General features: G+C 42.4%; 1 protein-coding gene across 1 annotated transcript in view; it reads left to right on the forward strand.

Annotated features, from left to right (window-relative positions):
- Positions 1 to 2672: 2672 nt before the first annotated feature.
- kiaa1109 (KIAA1109 ortholog) overlaps positions 2673 to 19718 on the forward strand; it is a 74981-nt gene continuing 57935 nt past the window's right edge. Inside the window, 20 exon segments of the mRNA XM_069719739.1 lie at positions 2673 to 2804; positions 4650 to 4779; positions 6748 to 6864; positions 8147 to 8225; positions 8312 to 8376; positions 8493 to 8652; positions 9250 to 9331; positions 9431 to 9624; positions 10723 to 10802; positions 11057 to 11207; positions 12843 to 12999; positions 13390 to 13468; positions 14694 to 14785; positions 14943 to 15060; positions 15194 to 15349; positions 16207 to 16304; positions 16455 to 16639; positions 18783 to 18889; positions 18981 to 19213; positions 19317 to 19535. Coding sequence (XP_069575840.1) covers positions 4674 to 4779; positions 6748 to 6864; positions 8147 to 8225; positions 8312 to 8376; positions 8493 to 8652; positions 9250 to 9331; positions 9431 to 9624; positions 10723 to 10802; positions 11057 to 11207; positions 12843 to 12999; positions 13390 to 13468; positions 14694 to 14785; positions 14943 to 15060; positions 15194 to 15349; positions 16207 to 16304; positions 16455 to 16639; positions 18783 to 18889; positions 18981 to 19213; positions 19317 to 19535 — 2478 coding nt within the window. The 5' untranslated portion in view covers positions 2673 to 2804; positions 4650 to 4673.

Below are 19718 nucleotides of genomic sequence, written 5' to 3' on the forward strand. Positions count from 1 at the left end.
CCGGGTCACCTTCACATGTGAGGCTGAACGCCGACTGATGCGAGGGTACAGCACCGACTCGTACGGAGACCCACCGATTAAATCGAAGAAGACGTGACGTGAATAATCGCAAATCTGAAATGTTATTTTCTCCTGCTTCTTTTCAAAATAAAAACATTTATTTCAGATCTTTTCATTTGTAACTCCAGCAGTTTTAATTTCCACTTGCTCTTTTTGCGCTGACACTTGTCCTCACCAAACTTATCAATCAAGACACAGCTTTGTGGTTGGATCATTATTTACAGTGTGTATGTTCATTTTATTTATTCAAATGATTATGTTGTTGTATCTTATCTATTATCCAAGAATTCATATTTTCAAAAGCCAAATCAATAAAAAAAAAATATAAGGACTCTCAAACTGTTTTAGTAGTGTCTTATAATCAAGACCTTTTTGTCAGCAGGCTTTATGGATCGCCAAGTGAGCAATCTCACGTGTGTTTGTTCCATTTTCACAAATGCACACACCTGTATTGAATTTATTCTGCTTTAATAGTGTTATTTGAGGTGAAAATACTCTGTTTTACTTCGACATAATCAGCAGCACAATTTACTCCCATTTGGCTCAACTTAAGAGACCACTTTTTCTTTTGAAAATCATGTTTTGAAAACTTTATTTTAGATCCAAAGCAATTATTCCCCATGATGCACCACACCTTGGGATGTTTGTGACAGGCAATAATGTCCCTTCAAAGCTGCTCCCTGTTTGTATTGAAGCAGCACCGGATCTCCATCCACCCTGAGATTAAACCATCTGATCAGCCAGTTGGATCCGGTCCGCAGCATCAGGACCGTCGGAGAGCTCGATCTGTGCGTTTCAAGATACTGCAGCAACGGTCTTATCGCACAGCAGCAGCCTGACATCAAACAATATTAAGATTCACAAGTTAAGCATCATGCGGAGGCCTTCACAACGTCACTGCGGTTTCTCCGTACGACAGTGAATGAAAAAAAACGGCTTTTCTCTAAACTTCTGCGAGAAAAAAAGGCAGCTGGAAGATCATAGCCTGTCTGTAATTGCCTCAAGCAAAGAAAGTTATAATTACGTGTCCTCTGGAGGGCCTTGGACTGTTGCATATTTAAAAGAAGAGGGGAGCGAAGCAAAAGGGGGGGAAGGAGCCGTTAATTACTTATAGATGATCTGTAGCGACTGCAGCAAGGACATCCTTCAGGAATTCAGTTGAGATGGCATTCATGAGACCGAAAAAAAGGAATTCACGTGAGATCCGGTTTCCTTTAAGGTCGCAGCCGAAGCAGGTCGGTGTTGAGGGAGAGGGTTTGATTGGCAGGGAAAAGCTTTGAGCCCAACGTCTGAAAGCTTCTCAGCAAAGCGACTCCTGCGTGTTCCTCGAGGAGGCTTTGTTGTCGTGTCTGGAGGAGGACACGGCGACAACCTCCAACATTAAACAGAGAGATGTAACCTGCTGTTGTCTACTTTGACTTTACTTTTTTTTTTTTTTTTTTTAACAACAGGAAATCAAATGGCTTCTTGTTTTCTTGCCTTGTGGCTCCCAGAGGTACACGTTTCCAGCTACTTAAAATTCATAGGTTTTTTTTATTTACTAATTTTTAATGGATTGAAAGACACATTTTGGAATTCAACAACCAAAACAGTCTCGTCTGATGGCGATGTTGTTCAGTCTGACAAAATTGGTTCCAGAAATATCTCAACATTTTATATATGCCATGAAGTTTGAAGGACATTCATGGCCCCCAAAAGAACAATCGGTTCTCAATTGTTTTAAAAAACACTATTTTTAATACTCTGATACTGTAAACATTGTATTGACATCCACTCTATGGATTGGGACACCTTTTTACACTCATGAAGTCCTCGGTGTACGCTGCTGTGATTGGTCGTTTCACTGTCCCTACCTTTTCTGAAACCTAACCTGGACCGGTCCACAACATGAGGCTTCATTAAGACTACAGAGGTCCAGCTCTCCAGCTCCACCCGCTTGGACCGAATGAGTTTTTCGCCGCAATGAGCATCTCAAATTGTACAAATTTGAGGGGTCAGCTCAAGCACCGATAGGTGCTTTAGAGGCTGAGCCCATATGCTTTACCCTTGCTGGTCTGAAGCCTTGTTTTATGGCGACTAACTGAAATGGAAATCTGGAACCACTGTGTGTCTTATTTGCTGAATGAGGAAAAACAAAACAAGCAACATATGGTAGATAATATTTGAATAGAAAAGAAAAGAGCTCAATCTACCTTGTAAATGAGATTTAATCTCTTTTTTATGCTTTCAGTTTCAAACAATTACAACTCACAGGCTAATGTGTATTTTCTTATTTCTAAAATGCACATAATGTGAGTTTATCTGTTTCGCTGCTTTGGCCGACACTCTTTTAGTGTCCATTTAAAAAAAAAAAATACATCTTAATAAACGTGTTGGCAAATGGCAGATATGATGTAACGTCTGATTGCTGCCGAGGCTTGAACGGAGGACGGCGGCAGCATCAAAACAGGGAGATTTAAATCCCACAAAACATTCACGCTGATTGGTCGAAAAGACTGCCTGTCAGCTGTGCACGTGACCTCACTCACACCTCCGTCTGATTGGTCAGTATCGGCTCTGCGACTTTCCCCCCATTGGTCAATTCTGCGCTGCTCTCCGGCAGAGCAGGAAGAGATGTCAGCTGGCCGTCCGCCAGGTACATATCCAACAGAGGATGTTAAGCTGTGTCCGACGCGATAAAAGGGCTGCAACTCCCGAATAACTGGAGCAAAGATGAAACCACAGGCTTCACCGCGGACGTTAAGGTAACTCACTCACACGGGCCGGCTTGTCTTCACAGTTTGAGGAAGGATAAGTCACCGGGCGCGGCCTGCTGGCGTTAGCTCGCGAGCTAGCCTCGGTGCTAACGTTAACGTGATGTTTAGCGGCAAGATGAACAACTGTCGTCTTCCAGCTCCATCGGCTGGACTGAAGGAGCTCCACCTTGTAGCGACTGTCGTCACGGTGTTGTAAAACCATAACGGGCTGCCGGTGTGGAGGATCAGCTCGCGGGGAGGTGAAGTTTCAGGTGTGGCTCCGGACTTCGGATCGCACCTGAGTGTGACGTCAGCGGTTCGTTTAGAAAAGGCTGATTACACCTGCACCGCGCGGGACGTCCCCTTCACGTCTTTGCTCCACAGATTAAACTGCGTGTGATAGTTTCAGCGGTCCAACACGTAAACAAAGCTGCAGGCGGCTGTTTCCATCTCGTCCTCTCTCATGAACGAGTGTTTGTCTGGTCATCAACTTCATCATCAAGTGTGCATGACGGACAGCAACACCTGTGAATGGCTCCGTGCTGAGGGATTCATTTATTCACCCTGAAACAGCAGGAACAGATGATCCTTTCTGTTTCCTTTCTGTCAGCAGACATCCCAACATATTCCTCTTCTTTTTTTTTTTAGGTTTGTTGTTTCCAATGTGTGGTTCAGACCTGAAAACAGACAGCTGATCCAGTTACCCTCCTTGCTTGTGCTTGAGTTAGGACTTGTTACGGCGACATAACTTGTGCTCACCTCTCGTAACTTATGTCGGAAGTTACTCCAAAAAAACCACGAACCTGCCTGACAGGAATATATTCGGGCTCCGACTCAAACAGACTGAGTCACGGTTACAGGCAGCAGTTACTGCACGTTTAGAAGAAGTCGTCGTGTTTGTGATTTCAAAAACTCTTTAACTCACAATGTTTTAGTTCTTTTTTAAGTTGATCGCTTAAACAAACCCGACGGCCACATCTGGAGTCGCATCTGTTCAGTTCGAGTTCAATTACAGACTCCAATCTAACAGGTAAATATTCTGAGAGTCCGTAACTGAGGTTTCATCTCGGTGGTTTCTCAAATGTCGTCATTTAGTTTGGATTATGTGAGGATTTGTGTGTGTGTGTGTGTTTTTGTGCTTTACAGTGTTGAAGCTTTTGATCACGGCACACACTCGTAACCACGTGAGCTTTCCACCGGCCCGCTGCCACACACAAACAATAATAATCCTCCTTGAAGAGGCAAAGTTCACGTCGCCACGCGCAGCCGACGTCCTCACGACATGCGACATTCGTAGAGCAGCGTAGTTTTGTTTTTCAGCGCAATACAAGTGAACAACACAAAGATACACAACAAGATGTGAGGCTAGATTTGACACGGCAACAACAAAACAACCAAAAATAGATGAACCAAGATAACAAAAATAAACAACAGCAAGAAAAACCCTGTTGGTCTCAGACATTGTTTCTGTAGTACACAAGTTTCTTAAGTGTGTGTGTGTGTGTGTACGCTTGTGTCCGTGGGTGTGTTTTTCTTGTGAAATGATAATAATAACAATGATGATTATGTTATAAATATTACACATTATTAAAAGTGTTCCTAGCTACGCAGACGGCATCTATTTCTTTGAGGAAATAAATTGTGACCGAAGCTATCGGGACATCTGGCACCGTTTTCATTTCAGGATTTTGGCTCAGATAGCTTTCTTTTTCTGGAAAACTTCTTCCGCATTCATTGGTGGAGTAAAATAAAGGATTGTAAAGCGTTTTGTCTTCTTCTGCTGTGATGCGTCACCTCTCGGCTTCGTCTCTGTTTCGTGGAAAGTAATCTGACATTTGACTGTTTTGTTTTCAGACATCAGACTGACAGCCTGTAGCCATGGATGGACATGCTGCCAAAAACAATGAAAGCACCTTCCCCAGCTTCGTGGATCTGGATGACTTTCTGAACAAGCACAACTCGAACTTCATCTGGCTCCTCGTCGGTAAGTGGTTTACATCTGCACCTTGGAAACAATATACAGGTCAATGAATATTTTCTTGAGGCTTAAAGTAATCCTGGATATATCGTGGTATTTCAGTGTCCTTGCAGCTCCATTATTTGCTTTGGTTTAAACTGTTGTGGTAAATTTATCCTTCTTAGATTTGTAACTGGACCTCGTTTGTTAAATGCAGTGTTGGTTATCTTCCTCGGTGCAAATGATAACTTTGCAGGAGCAATGATGTTAATTCAGTCGCTCTAACTTAATGAGTGTGATCGAGTTCTCTTCCTTTTGACATAAATTATGTTCTGTGGCCTTCGTACTCATTAGAAATATGCTAACAGATAGTTCAGTATCAGATGCTATGTGGTGGCTTTTTCGTAAATAAGGACAAATCTGATCAACTTTTTCAAGAAGCCGTTTTGACATCTGTCAAATTATGTTAGATAAACTGACGTCCGTCGCACTGAGCTGCATGATATAAAACTATAATATTAAATTATGAGTTTAAGATCTCAGTTCATGAATGACATTAATGAGTATTTGCTTTTAATCATTCGGTCACACTGACTGCATCTTTACTTCATTGTAATTTAATTCAGTTCAAGTTTGGCAGATGAAGCTTTCCAGTTCTTCCTCGGCCCATCTGCAGCTCGCAGCATTAAACAGCCACTTTCTTTGCCTGACGGAAACATCTTCGACACGGAAAGAAGTAAAACCCAGACATGAAAGAATAAGCAGTTTTTATATTACAATAATGATTATAAATTATAATAACAAATCATTTTTTACAACCAAAAAGGTGGGATGTTGTGCAAAATGTAAATAAAAACAAAACCATTTGCAAACCCATGTTTAAGTCAAAATAAAGCAAAGACAACATAAATGTTGAAACTTTCTTTTATTATTTTAAGAAAAACATGCTTATTTTGAACTTTATGCCAACAACACATTTCTAAAAGGTTGGGGCATGTTTACCACTATGTTGCATCACCTCTTCTTGTTACAGCACGCTAAACGTTTGGGAACTGAGGAGAACAGTTGATGGCGTTTTGAAAGTGCGATGTTGCCCCATTCAGGAAGCCAGTTTATCACCCAGATTCTTCTCCTCCGGAGCCATGCTGTTGAAATATGTACAGAATGTGTTTGTTGACGTTGTTCTGCTTAAATAAACAAAACCTTCCCTGAAAGAGATGTTGTCTGGATGGCAGCATATGTTACTCCAAAACCTGAATACATCACTCAGCATTAATGCTTCCTTCCAGATGTGTACGCTACCCATGACATGTGCACTAATGCGTCCCTGTACTGTCACAGATGCTGGCTGGTCCCTCTCCTCTTTAGCCCAGAGGATGCAGCGTCCATGATTTCCAAAAAGAATCTCCAATTTTGATTTGTGAGACCACAGGACAGTTTTCAACGTGACCTCAGTCCCTCTTAGAGAAGGCAGCAGCGTTTCTAAATCATCGTTATACATGCTTTCTTCTTTGTATGGTGGAGTTTTAACCTGTTTGTTCACCCTGTCCCAACACTTTTGGAAACAGGGTTGTATGTCCATCTGCAGTGCTATTTTCTTATTTTTATTTACGACTGGGTTCCTAACATGTCACTGATATGACTCCCAGTACTGTACAGGTCCGTAATGTGTGGTTTTAATGTCGGTTAAAGTAACATCTGCCACTTTTGATTAGATTAGAAGGACCTTATGACATTTGGGCTTCATGTGTCATAAGGTCCGACACGTGAATAATTAAAGAGTGACAAATTCAGCATTAGTGATTTATGTTTAAAAGTATAGGTCGAATTAACTGTCAGGTTGACACATATTACTGGTGTAAACAAACATTTTGAAGCAGCAGGAAACATTGAAGCCTCTGTGAAGTTATTTAATTCATATTTAATTCAGATGTTTTATTAAAAAGCCTGAAATGTCAGTCTGACTGAGACCGTGTTGTGTTTTTCCTCTTTCAGCCACCATTCTGTCCTGTGGATGGATCATCTATTTAACTTATTACAACTCGCGCAACATTGGCCTCATCCTCACCCTCATCATCAACAGACTCTACAAGGATGGCTACATTCACATCGGTGTGTTCATCAGGAGCTCCGTCACGCAGTGATGAATAGGGAGGAGGAACACTGCCAAAGCTCTGAGTTGAAGGCTTTAACTCAGTCTGCTGAATATTTCATGATGGGCCAGGTTCTCTCTGTGATTATCTCTAGACTCTCAACAGCAAAGTGCAACCAATACCAGATTGAATTTCTGTACATAAACGACTCGGGAATTAATTTTCAAAGTGCCTCGAGGCCATAAATTCATATATAACTGCAGTTATTTATTAGAGCATGTGATTAGTTTCTGTCGGCTGCATCTGCTCTGTAACACCGTCCGAAAAGAGTTGAACAAGCACAAAACAAGCAGTCAGAGTTTGTCATTTTGACTTTATACCAAAACATGCTCAACTTTTTCTCAGGAAACTGACAAACTGATGAGTCTGTGCTGACAGGCTGACTGATTGCGTAAATAGGAAGTACAAAGCAGCATTACGTTTTTATGAGGAGGGCACGGCTTAGTTAACATCTGTTTGCCAACATATGTCCCTACAAAGCGAGCCGTCTCCTGCGTGTGTGCTGATCTATTTTTAAAACCGTATTCATTTGAACTGTTTTATGTTTTCTTTGTAAATTGATTCAGAGAAGTTGCCTCTCTTCTCTGTACGGAGGTCGCGTTTAGAAAAAATACCTCAAGGGAACAAAAAGAGAAAAGATCCTCACAACAAACAGCAGAAATTAAACTTCCCCTTCGCCGACACACGTGTGAGGGGTTGATGAAGCAGGTGTGAACATGCCTGCGGGTGTGCTGGGTTGTTACCTGGCCAAGAGTTGTGTAAAAATCCCTCCATAAATTTACAGGGACGCTCGGGTCCTGTCACTCACACTTCCACACTTAATAATGAAACAGAAAAATGACTTGTCAGGAGCCAAATGAGACTAATGATGGAAAATCATGTTTGAGTTCTCATATTCATCTTTTTCACTCAGTGACAGCTTCTGACCTACATGTTGAATTAGATCCTCATTAAGATTTTTTTTTTTTCCTCCGTGATGAAAGGGAGACAGTGTGATTAAATATCCCAGTAACTCTCGGGCTGTTGTTATTTTTACCACCGCTTACATAACCATTTTAATTACATCTTTTGTTTAATATTTTAATTAGCTGGTTTGACTTGAGTCAAAAATCGCCGCGAACAAATCCAAACAAGTTTGCACCAGCTTCGGGGGAAGTGTCGTAATAATGTTGTGTATCAGTAAAACCAACACCGGAGCATCATTGATAAAATATTGTGTTTGTGTGACCCTCCGTCCGCAGGCTCCTTCTCCTTCTCCGTGCTGTCGGGGAAGGTCATGTTCAGAGACGTCTACTACATCAACCAAGACATGTCTATCAGGTGATCTGACCTGCGCTCCATTGTCTGCTCCTCCCTCCATCATCTCACTGCTTGCTTACTGATTGTGCCCACTGGTTGTATTACAGGATACAGGATGGCTTCCTCATATTTCGCTGGTGGAAAATGTATAATCCCAAACAGAAACAGCATGGTGAGTCCTGCTTCTTCCTGTCAGTCGTTTTGTGATTGTGGAGTTGCAGCAGTGTTTTTAGACAAACCACACGTGGAAGGGGAACATCAGCTTGAGCTCTCGTCTCCTGTCGTCAGATCCCAAGGCAGAGACCAGGCTTTACGTGACAGTCAACGGCTTTGAGTTTCACGTCTACAACCGGACGGACCTGTACGCCCGCCTGCAGGAGACCTTTGGACTGGAGCCCACGCTGCTCACGCCCAAAAAAGAGGAGGACAGGAACAAGACCCTGGAAAGGTGCTGCAGAGGCCTCGTTGTGTTCGGGATGGAGTGATATATGGAGTGATAGATGGAGTGATAGATAGAGTGATGGAGTGATAGAGTGATAGATGGAGTGATAGATGGAGTAATAGATGGAGTGATAGATAGCCAGACAGACTGTATTGATGCCACAAGATTGGCTGATTGGCTGCAGCAGCATAGGTTAGAAACATATCGAGTAAAAGCAATGAAACTGAAAATAGAGGTGGTAAAATGTAAAAATGTACCGTTTACACAAGTAAAATTAAAATTCAATTAACAGTGCAATGTTCAACAGTGGTGCAAATAAGGTGATTGAACATGGTGATGTTATGGTTGTTTGGGGAAACTCACTTCAACACGGGTTTGAAGATAAGTTCGGTATCTCTCTTCTGTAGCTGAGATCAGATGTAAACTGGGGAAATTGACAGTTTGTGGCTGCAACTTAAACAACAACATATTTAATTTTATAAGAAACATCAAATGCATCTTACAAAAAAAGTATATACAGATATTGGCAATTTTTAATAAATTGGCAGCGTGTGGTTAGTAATGAAAAACAGTCTGGAAACTGAAGGTTTTCTGGTCTTCCAGCGTGGACATCAAAGCAGAAAGTCCGGACCCCGCGTCGTCATGGCGATCCCTCATTCCTGTCATCAAAGTCAACATCAGCACCGTGAGTACCTCTGACGAACACCTCTCACTAATCAAGTGTTTGGAGGCTGGAACGAGGAGTGAATGGAAAAGCGTGACGTCAGCGTGTTTCCTCCTGCAGGGTCGGCTGGCGTTCGGGAACCACCACCTCCCCCAGACTCTCTGTGTGAACTTTGAAGACGCCTTCCTGACGTACACCACCAAACCTCCCTCCAGCCACCTGGACCAGTACATGCACATCGTCAAGGGCTCCCTGGAGAACGTGCGCGTGATGCTGGTTCCCAGCCCGCGGTACCTGGGCATGCAGAACGACGAGTGAGTCCAAGTCACCCATTTTACAAACAATTCTGCTGCATTTCTTTCTTCTTTTTTTTTTTACTGATTTTTTATATCATTTGAGTGATGCTGTAAATATCTCCTTGTTGTGATTAAATTTAAGGGTGAAATTCATATAAAAGCAAAACCTGAGAGATTTAAAAATGACTAAACAACTTTAATTTAGTATATATTAAAGCAATTTGATACATATAAACACAACCTTTCAATGTGTGTTGTCATCAGTGATAAAATGATCTTCCTCAAAGGGTTTTTAGAGATAAAGAATAATAACCTCAAATCCTTTGCCAGTCATAACTGCAGAAAATGAGATAATTATACCTTATATTTCTGTGTGTCCTGTTTATCCAGCGAAACGTACAGTACATCCATAGTATGAGTTATATATAGAAGTTCTTTGTGGATGACTCTCTTTTATTTTACTGAGTCCTAAACTATAGCACGCTTAAATGTTAAAGCTGTTGGATATATACACAAATATTGGGATATATACAAATATATACATATATAGATATCTATATATGTATGTATGTCTGAAAAAATGCTGTCAGGATGTTTGAATGAGGCCTCCAATTTCTTCTTTAATTTGTCACTTTACCTGCAATGCATAATAAGCAGGAATGCCATGAATTATGATCCACACTTAATTTCCGGACTGAATGAATGAAAGGACTTGGAGAGTAAAATTGTGTTAACCCTCACTGATTAAAAGATCACTCCCAGTAAAAACTTGGCAGCTGTAGCCTTTTGGAAAAACTGACTTCAACCTCCATCAGTCCTTGACGTATGTTCAGGCTTTATGGGAATGTTGTCTAAGATGGAGCACACTTATATAGAGCGTGTCTCCACGCCAGAATCGAGCTTAATCGCAGACCGAACATTTAATTTGTTCTGTGGTCCGCTTGAGGCGAAGCCGGCCGAATGAGTTCTGACACCTATTGATTGTATTTACTTCTGTCAAAGTGGTCCGAGCTGCTCGCGTCACCTGCTGTGACCCCATCTAGAAGAGAGATCCCAGCTTCTGCATAAAACAGGCACTTTGGCTCGAAGGTGTGATCATGTGGATTTCTCATTTAGACCTCCCAGGCTGATGGGCGAGGGCTTTGTGGTGATGCAGTCCAACGATGTCGACATCTACTACTACCAGGATGAACCGGGTATGATCACGCACACAGAAATACACAAATCCACTGGGAAATCTTTTTCCTTTTTGTTTTTACCTCTGAATTTAAAGTACTTCAGAATCGCAGTGTGCACGTCATTGCTAACAGAGAAACATAAGAATGGGCAGCGGATGCTGGATCAACACTTACTTATTTTCCTGCAGCCGTGTTGTTTTATTCAGTGTTTCGTGTGTGTGTGTGTGTGTGTGTGTGTGTGTGTGTGTGTGTGTGTGTGTGTGTGTGTGTAGGTCTGGTCCCCGTGGAGCAGGAGAGCGGGGAGGAGGCGGAGACGTGCAGTGAGGGCGATAAGCTCCAGGACCTGCCTCCGTGTTGGGGTCTGGACATCGTGTGTGGAAAAGGAACGGACTTCAACTACGGGCCCTGGGCCGACCGCCAGAGGTGAGCCAAGTCAAGTCTGGGTTTCTCAAAGATTGCCGACATGAAATCTCAAGTTAATCTCATCTCAGCTCGACAGAAAATGTTGTTTTTGGTAATTTCTGTGATTAATATACTGCTATTATGTCAAAAGTTTGCCTTCCACATGGTCAAAGCACCAAACATCCCTGAAATCTATTCTGCAAATGGCCAGAACTTTATGATGGTGATACGGAGGAAATCAAATATCATAATATTTTTGACCAAACACTTCCATATTGATTTTGTAGCAGTACTGGAGGTATGACTGTTGGTGCGCTCACAAAATATCTGCATATAATTATATAATATTGTGTAATATAATGACTAAGTGGGTAAATAATAGAACAGCTAGAACAGTGCTCAGAAAAGGACGTCACTTTACTGTAATGCAGTCTTAAAAACCAGGAAAAGATGACATGATATTATAATTGTATCTAAAATGTAAGACAACATATAGTCTTATACCACTATATTAATACAATCTAAAGTTTCTGGCCATACTCACCATGGATGTATAAGAGTATTTTCTAACTTCTGGGTTTTATTCTGCAAGTTTTACAGTTTATAATGGTTTTCTATGGAAACGTGTTTATTGGAGCGCAGGGGATTGTTTTCGTTGCATTACCACAAGTGACCACCGTGAGGAATTGCTAGTGAGGCTGAGCGGCAGGGCTGCATTCAGCTCTCTTGTCTATCTTATCTATGCTCTGAATGTGTTGCCTCTGCTGACTCATCAAACTGATGTCAGACTGTTCCCGCGTGCCCCCGAGCGGCCATCTGCCCCGACGCCTTTCTGATGAGGTCGTTCGCTGTTGTTGTTGTTGTTGGAATTAACCATTTCAGATTTAACTCGTGCTCCGACCTGCACAGACGTATCTGAGGCGCTGATGTTTCGACAGGGAACGGGGAGAAGGAGTGAAATCCGTCTACCGTGTTTGTTTTTGTGAGGGGCAGCTTCCAGAAGCCGGCCAATCAAAACAGAGCTGGCTCATTTAGGGGGGAGGCTGAGGGGCTCCAGAAAAGGAGCTTTCTAAGCTTTTAAACTTTACAAAGACATGCCAGTAGAAACTCAGAATAACAATATACACATGGAAATCTACATGATGTGTCCCCATCAATTTACTCATAGGGGACCTTTAATGTATAAAAGAACATTAAAGGTATCTTATACATTTCCGGTGTTACAGTCTCGATATTCATTTGAAGATATTTTTGTGGTATGAAGTACCAAAAATCATCTCATTATAGTTTTAAACTTCTCCGTGGAGCTTTACGAGGAGCAGGCTGCTTCGTGTCTCCAGGACGACCACAGGAGGCGTTTAGTTTTTATGTTGAAGGCGGACATGAAAATAAGTTTGTGACATCACAAACTTTAGGAAATCCACTCAGCACTGTTGCTGAATGCGTGTTGTGTGTATTTCCTGGTGGACTGAGAGTTTTCACACCTGCTTTGTAATTAAAAACAAATGGAAATCTGAATTTAAACAATATGGGACCTTAAGTCAGAAAACAACATCATTAGTGCATTTTTTTTGCATTTAATTAACACCCACACAGATGATCTGAAACTTTGAGGGATTTGGCCCCTGCAGATATGTTTTTTCTTTTACTTCTCAGGGACTGCCTGTGGAAGTTCTTCCTTCCTGCTGACTACCAGGCCATGAAAGAGACCGAGGTCGCCCAGCCAGGAAAACCCAGGCAGATCCAGGCCTTCGAGCTTCGCATGAACATCATCGCTGACGCCACCATCGATCTGCTTTTCACCAAGAACAGGGTGACTCTTCCTCTGCTGATGTCTTTCATCTTCCTCCCTCCCCCCGCTGCGCCTCTTTTCTTTGTCTTTATGCCTCACCATTGATATGATATTCATGTTTTATGCTTTTTCAAATTGTCTGCCTGGAGCCGTGTGGGTTTTTTTTTTTTCCACAGAACTACATATGTGAGGTGCATACTAAACAACAACATTAATGCATGTTGAATAAAAACATAAAATGGCTTAAGTCAGGAAAAGATGATCCTTTTATGACGTCCTTTCAACATGTTTTAGTTGACATTAGATGACTCTTATTTTCAGGCGATGAAGCGCTGTCTGCTAATTTGACAGCGTGTATGATATTTCTGTTTGATCTCTCTCTCCTCCACGCCGTCTTCACCCTGTTACTAGGAAACCAATGCCATCCATGTGAATGTCGGCGCCGGCTCCTACCTGGAAGTCAACATCCCCATGACGGTGGGAGAAAATGGTAAGTGTGTGTTTCATAAGATCTGTAGACCAAAATGTCAGCTGTAGATCAGCTGTTCGGGCCGGCTCAAGCTCTAATTCTGTTAATGTAGAATTTAACAACAATTTTCCCGTCGTCTGGTAATCATCTGTCGCTCAGACAAAACGCTGAACTGCACTCATAATAATTAATAGACAGGATGAGCTCATTCTTTAGGTGTCAAAAAGTGTTCATTTAGCTTTGCAATGACAGATTCTTCAAGCTATTCACAGCAGATTTTGATTAATTTGACACATTTCTTTCCTTTATTTATCATTTCTGTGTTAATATGGTCGGAGTGGGATTTTATTACAGTTTTTTTAAACAGCAGTCTCAGAGTGAACTACCGCAAATTAGCAGGATCCTCCATTAAATTTAAATCAGATTTAGGGGCCCCATTTAATTTGAATTCATTATTATCATTATTATTAAGTCTTATCAATCTATCCGAGGATGAAAAAGTCTTTATTTGTGTCATTTTAAATGCATATTTTTGCAGCACCAGATTTGTTTTTCTGTCAGATATGAATGTCAGTTTCTGTTAGCTGTCTTTCTATGTTGTATCAGTGCGTCTTGTAATCCTATTTGGGTTTTAATGATAAGACATCAAAATATAGTGTTCATTTATAGCAGATGTCTTTAAATTGTTGTAATGCTAAAACAGATTTAGTCAACATTGGCATGAGACTACAACATGTCCAAGAGAAACAGACAAGAGGACGCGTCTTTTCTTTTCTTTTCTTTTCTTTTCTTTTCTTTTCTTTTCTTTTCTTTTCTTTTCTTTTCTTTTCTTTTCTTTTCTTTTCTTTTCTTTTCTTTTCTTTTCTTTTCTTTTCTTTTCCTTTCCTTTCCTTTCCTTTCCTTTCCTTTCCTTTCCTTTCCTTTCCTTTCCTTTCTTTTCTTCTTTCACTCTGTAGGTGTAACACTCTCCACATTGCATTCAATTTGAAGTCAGATCCACTATAAAACAAATCTCACAATGTCCTCTCTGATATTTTGTGAGGAATGTGTAATAATTCATCGCTCTAAGCAGATCACATTTTGTCAGTCATCAGTCAGTGCTCTCCTCTGTCCCCAGAAATAGAGTTAACTTGAGCAGCTTTTCAACTTTTGCTGGTAAATTAAATTATTCCTGGGAACTTCGCTGTAGCTTTGGGTTTTGAGAATTGATTGCTTTGCTTTTTCTGCGTCCGCCTCGCGCCCTCAGGCTACTCTCCCACCATCAAAGGTCAGCTGCTGCACGTGGACACCACCAGCAGCATGCAGTACAGGACTCTCCTGGAGGCTGAGATGTTGGCTGTAAGTAGCAGGCGATTACACAAGAGCTTTTTCAGCTCCCATTTTAAAGACATGTTTGACAAATTGTCACTATTCAGTTGCATGAAGATACAAAGGAGGTTTGAGTTAATGCAGTTGTCCTCCTGAAAGTGAAAAAAGTCTTCTCCCTCCATCTCAGTTCCATGTGATAGCCAGCTACCCCCGGGTGTGGAACATGCCTCAGTCCTGGCAGTGTGAGATTGAGGTGTACAAGGCCACCTACCACTTCATCTATGCCCAGAAGAACTTCTTCACTGGTGAGTGAAGCAAACAAACAAGGCCAATGTGTTTCTGTCTAATGCGCAGCAATCAGACCTCTCTGAGATTAGTATTTGGCACATTGTATTAGTGAACTGTGAGAATCTAAAGTAGTCCCTGTGTGTTTTTAAGACCTGATCCAGGACTGGGCGAGCGACAGCGCCCCTGATATCTACTCCTTTGTGCCCTATTCCTGGAAGTTCAAGATCCTTTTCCACCAGTTTGAGATGATCTGGGCGGCAAATCAGCACAACTGGGTCGACTGTTCCACCAAGCAGCAGGAGAATGGTAGGAGAGCTGCTCTGCTGCATGCTGATAACCACAAAATGGCAGTATCTGTTGAATTAAATGTCTTCAACTTTAGATTAAAACAATATTTTTACTCGGCACCTTACACTTGGCACAAAGCTGAAGTTGGTCTTGAAATGAGGTGTGTTGGTGCATCGCTGTCTCGACGCAGCGGAAACTGCTTGACCAACACAAACCTGGTCTTAAGTTGGTGGTGCAGTTTTTTTTAACTGCTATTTTAAGGGCACATTATTAAGATATTAAGATAAAATAGAGCCCTGAATGTTTTGACCGACATCAAAATCAGTCATTGATGTCAGTTTGTTACTTTAAACTGGTAAATGTACAACCCCCTTTCCAAAAAAGTTGGGACGAAATGTAAACGTGTAAAATGTAAATACAACCAGAATACAATGATTTTCAAATCACACAAACCAGGTAATCTTGTTTGTATATGTTTATATCTTGACACAAAAACCTAAATTCCTCTTCAGGGTCAACACACATCTGTGTTTCAGCTAAAAGAGTGAAGTTTCATTTAAAAAAACAAAACAAGTTTTTCCATTTCAAGGTTTCAAAGCCTTTTGAGCAGCAGAGAGCTGCAGCTGCAGTGTAGTTGTACAGAGTATTAAATAGACCTACCATCATGTATCTGTTGAGCATTAGCAAAAAAATGATACAAAAATCCAAATGCAGCCACGAGGGCACTCGAGACTTAAAGGCCTCTTGAACACTGACAGCTTGCAGCCATGACAGGATACTCTCACTGTATTAAGTCATGATATATTGTACAGTGTACACTCCTCTTATTCCTGGAGCAGGGCAGACTGATCAAATGCATTATTGATCTTCTATAGTGTACCTGGCAGCCTGCGGCGAGACGCTCAATATAGACTTCACTTTGCCTTTCAATGAGTTTGTTCCAACCACCTGCCACACCCGCTTCAGCTTGAAGGTGAGTAGATAAATATCGTTTGTTCCAGACATTTTCAGGATTTTTCCTGCATGACTGCACGTACTGTTTATCGTCTGTGTTTGAGATGCAGATGTCTTTGCTGTGGATTCTCATACATGCGTGGGCGCGTGCCCACTCTGTCCTCCTCAGGCCGAAGATACGGACATGCGACTGTCCCTGCCCGAGTGCCACCCGAGCCGCTGCCCCCTCCTCACCCTGGCCAAAGACTACCAGAACGTCAAGCTGCCCCCGGACATGTTCATGCCGGGGGAGAACCAAGGAGCTCCCCCTCCGAAACCCAGCAAGTCCCGCTGGAGGAACATCACCCACGCAGAGTGAGTTCAACCTTGGAAGTAAAGAGGAGGATGAGTCATCAGCGTAACACTGACTCACATCAGTGCTGAGGTAGAAAGAAAATGTTCCCCAGGTAGCGGGTGGTAATTTTCTACTAAATGTAGCACTATCCTTCACTTTTCATGCTTCGGTTGCTTCAGTAGTCGCTGCCTCTGTTGGTTTTAAGTGAGATGTAAGAGACTTGTTTAAGATGAGATCAGCGTTTATTAATCCCGCAGGGGGGAAATGTAGTCACACGAAAGCTTAAGAATACAGGCGGGAAAGAAAACTGCAAATATGTGTACAGTAAAAAAAAAAAGAAAGAAGAATAGAATAAAAAGAAAAATGTTTAAAATATTTTTAAAAAAAAATCACACACAAGCAAGCTATATACACAAAATAAATAAACACCCTTTGACCTACACATGAAATGTAAAGAAAAAAATGGATAATTATTGCACGTAGGTGATACATTTTTTATTGTTAATTGTAAATTTCTCAGGATATATTGTATATTGCACATCAGTGATATGATTGCTTTATGAGGGGTTTATAAATATATATATTATACAGTATAGTGTAAATGTAAGGAAAGGTACATTTGGAGTGTTGATCTGTTCTGTTGAGCATGCAGAGTCATTTTAAATGTTTAGCTACCTGACATTAACCCCTGCAGCAAACATATTAAAATAATAAGCCCTCCATTGTTGCTACATTACTTGTTATTTCCTGAACTTTACCAACAAAAATAGTAATTGTGGCATGTTTTAATTAATTAATTTGGGCATCCTAACGAGTGAGTACAACATCTGGTCTGGCAGATATCACAACTTTCTTGAATTAGGACTTTTCAGCCTCTTCTTTCTTTCTTTCCTGTGTTTCGCTCAGCTGTCTTGCAGGAACATGTTCTGGATCAGAATCTCTGATAAAATCAGGTTTCAAGCTTCAGCTTGTGTTTGTTGATGGTGGATTTCGTGGTCTCCTTTGGATCATTGTGCTTCCGTAGGAGCGAGAGTCTTTTCACTTTCAGTTTCTTCACTGACTGCATGACATTTGAATCCACAAACTGGCTGATATTTATTTTGAATCCATTCTTTTGTGCCATTTTGCTGCCACAGGCTGCCACGCAACCTCAAAGCAGCATGTTTCCACCTCCAACACTTGGCTCAGGCTTCTTTTCATCCGATGCTGCTTTATGTTTGCCTCCAAACACACCTTTTGTTGAAAGAGCTGATTTTTTACGGTAGACCCTGTTTGCAACGGCACTGTGCAACGACGCTCCGCCGCCACTGTCAGCTGAACTTTCACTGCAGCTCCTTCGTAGTCACATAGAGTTTTACTTTTCCCTTTCAAACACACAGTTTCCTTGGTCTTCGAGGAGAATTTATCATCTGCTGTCAGTCCCTAATGACTCCCTCGCAACACGCTGACCTGCCTTACAAGTCTTAACAAGTCAGTTAAGGCCCAATGAGTTCCCAAACACACCGTTTCATCTTTTTCTATTTTTTAACTTCAATGAAATAAAAGGTAACATTTGAAGAGAGGGACATTTTCTAATTGCTGCAGGGGTTGTGTTAGTTTCTTTTCACTTTAAGAATCAACAGTTGAGGGATGCGTACAACTATAACAGGTGTAACTCTTCTTTTTGGAGTTTAGGTTATTGCAGTAACACCAGCTCTTAGTGATTTAGACCCATAATCATGAGTAGAACAGTTCCACATCCATCTTGTGCTGCATCCCTTCGGTAGAACGGTGCATAGCAGAGGCCTGCGCTACATCGCAAGTGGCCGACCTAAAGGTCAGTGAAAGTTCAAGGAGATGCTGAAGAAGCATTGCTGCTTGGGTAACACATGCATTGTGCACTCAACACCCAGATCATTTATTATGTATAGCCCCGAGGCAGACTCCGGTGATGTAGCACTGCGAGAGACCCACTCGCCCCCCCGGGAGGTTACGATCGAATGCTTTCTGAACCGGCGCGTTTCGGCGCGGCAGAGAAATGGTCCACGACCTCTCTGCCGCCTGCTGCCGCGACTGCGTGTCCTCCAGCTGAACGGGTCATAAAGCAAATGATGATGTGGAAAATGTACTCTCAATGATGATGAAACGTGATGACTGTACGCATGTTTCTCGTCCTTACATCAGAGCCGGCTGGGTGGACTGCTGGAGTGTGCCCAACTTCCTGCTCATCATCGACTACACCTGGCACCCCATTTATCCTCAGAAGGCTGACGAGCAGCTCAAACAGTCGCGTAAGCTCGCCGCTCGGCGTCGCCTCTTTAAAACCTCCTCCCGTGTTTTATCCGGCTGTTTCTCGTAACGTGGTGTGAATGCGTTCCCCAGTGTCGGAGATGGAGGAGTCCATGCTGTCGGCTCTGCGGCCCCCGGAGCACACCTCGGGGCCCCGCAGCGCCCCGCCGCGCTACACCTCCACGTCTGCGTCGGCCACTCACAGCCGGGCCCCCGCCGACCCCTCGGAGCTGCCGCCGGATAGACTTCATGTGGAGATGGAGATGTCCCCGGATTCTCAGATCATCCTCTACGGGCCTCTGCTGCGAGCTCTGATCTCCATCAAGGTACCGACATCATTAAATCAGTCACTAATCATTTTATAAGTAAGACTCTGGCTGACGGATATCCGGTCTCTCTTCTTCCTCTTCCTCTTCCTCGTTCCCACAGGAGAACTATTTCGGAGAGGACGACATGTACACAGATTTTGAGGAGGCGGTGTCCAGCCCCGTGTTGTCCACGGCCACGTCCTCGGGCATCGGCTGGTCTCCTCTGGGAATGGAGGACAGCGAGCAGAAGGACAGCTCAGACATTCATCCCCTGGACCTGCGGCCCTGGGACATCACCGTGCTCATCAACCTCTATAAAGTTCACGGCCGGCTGCCGATGGTGAGACGGATGACTGCGAGCTTTCTGGTTTTAAGAATAGAGTAAGAGAGCAAATGATAAAAGATTAGGAAACCTTGTATCACTACAGTATGAAATAAAACTTCAGACGTGAGATGGAGACGAGCACAGAAAAGAAATGCAACATGTAGAAATCTAGATTTAATGTCTCATAGCAGACGGTCA

Source organism: Brachyistius frenatus, unplaced genomic scaffold (genome assembly GCF_029030835.1).
Source record: "Brachyistius frenatus isolate BFR_SWC_R1_liver_20210118 unplaced genomic scaffold, ASM2903083v1 Contig_222, whole genome shotgun sequence".
Classification (NCBI taxonomy): domain Eukaryota; kingdom Metazoa; phylum Chordata; class Actinopteri; family Embiotocidae; genus Brachyistius; species Brachyistius frenatus.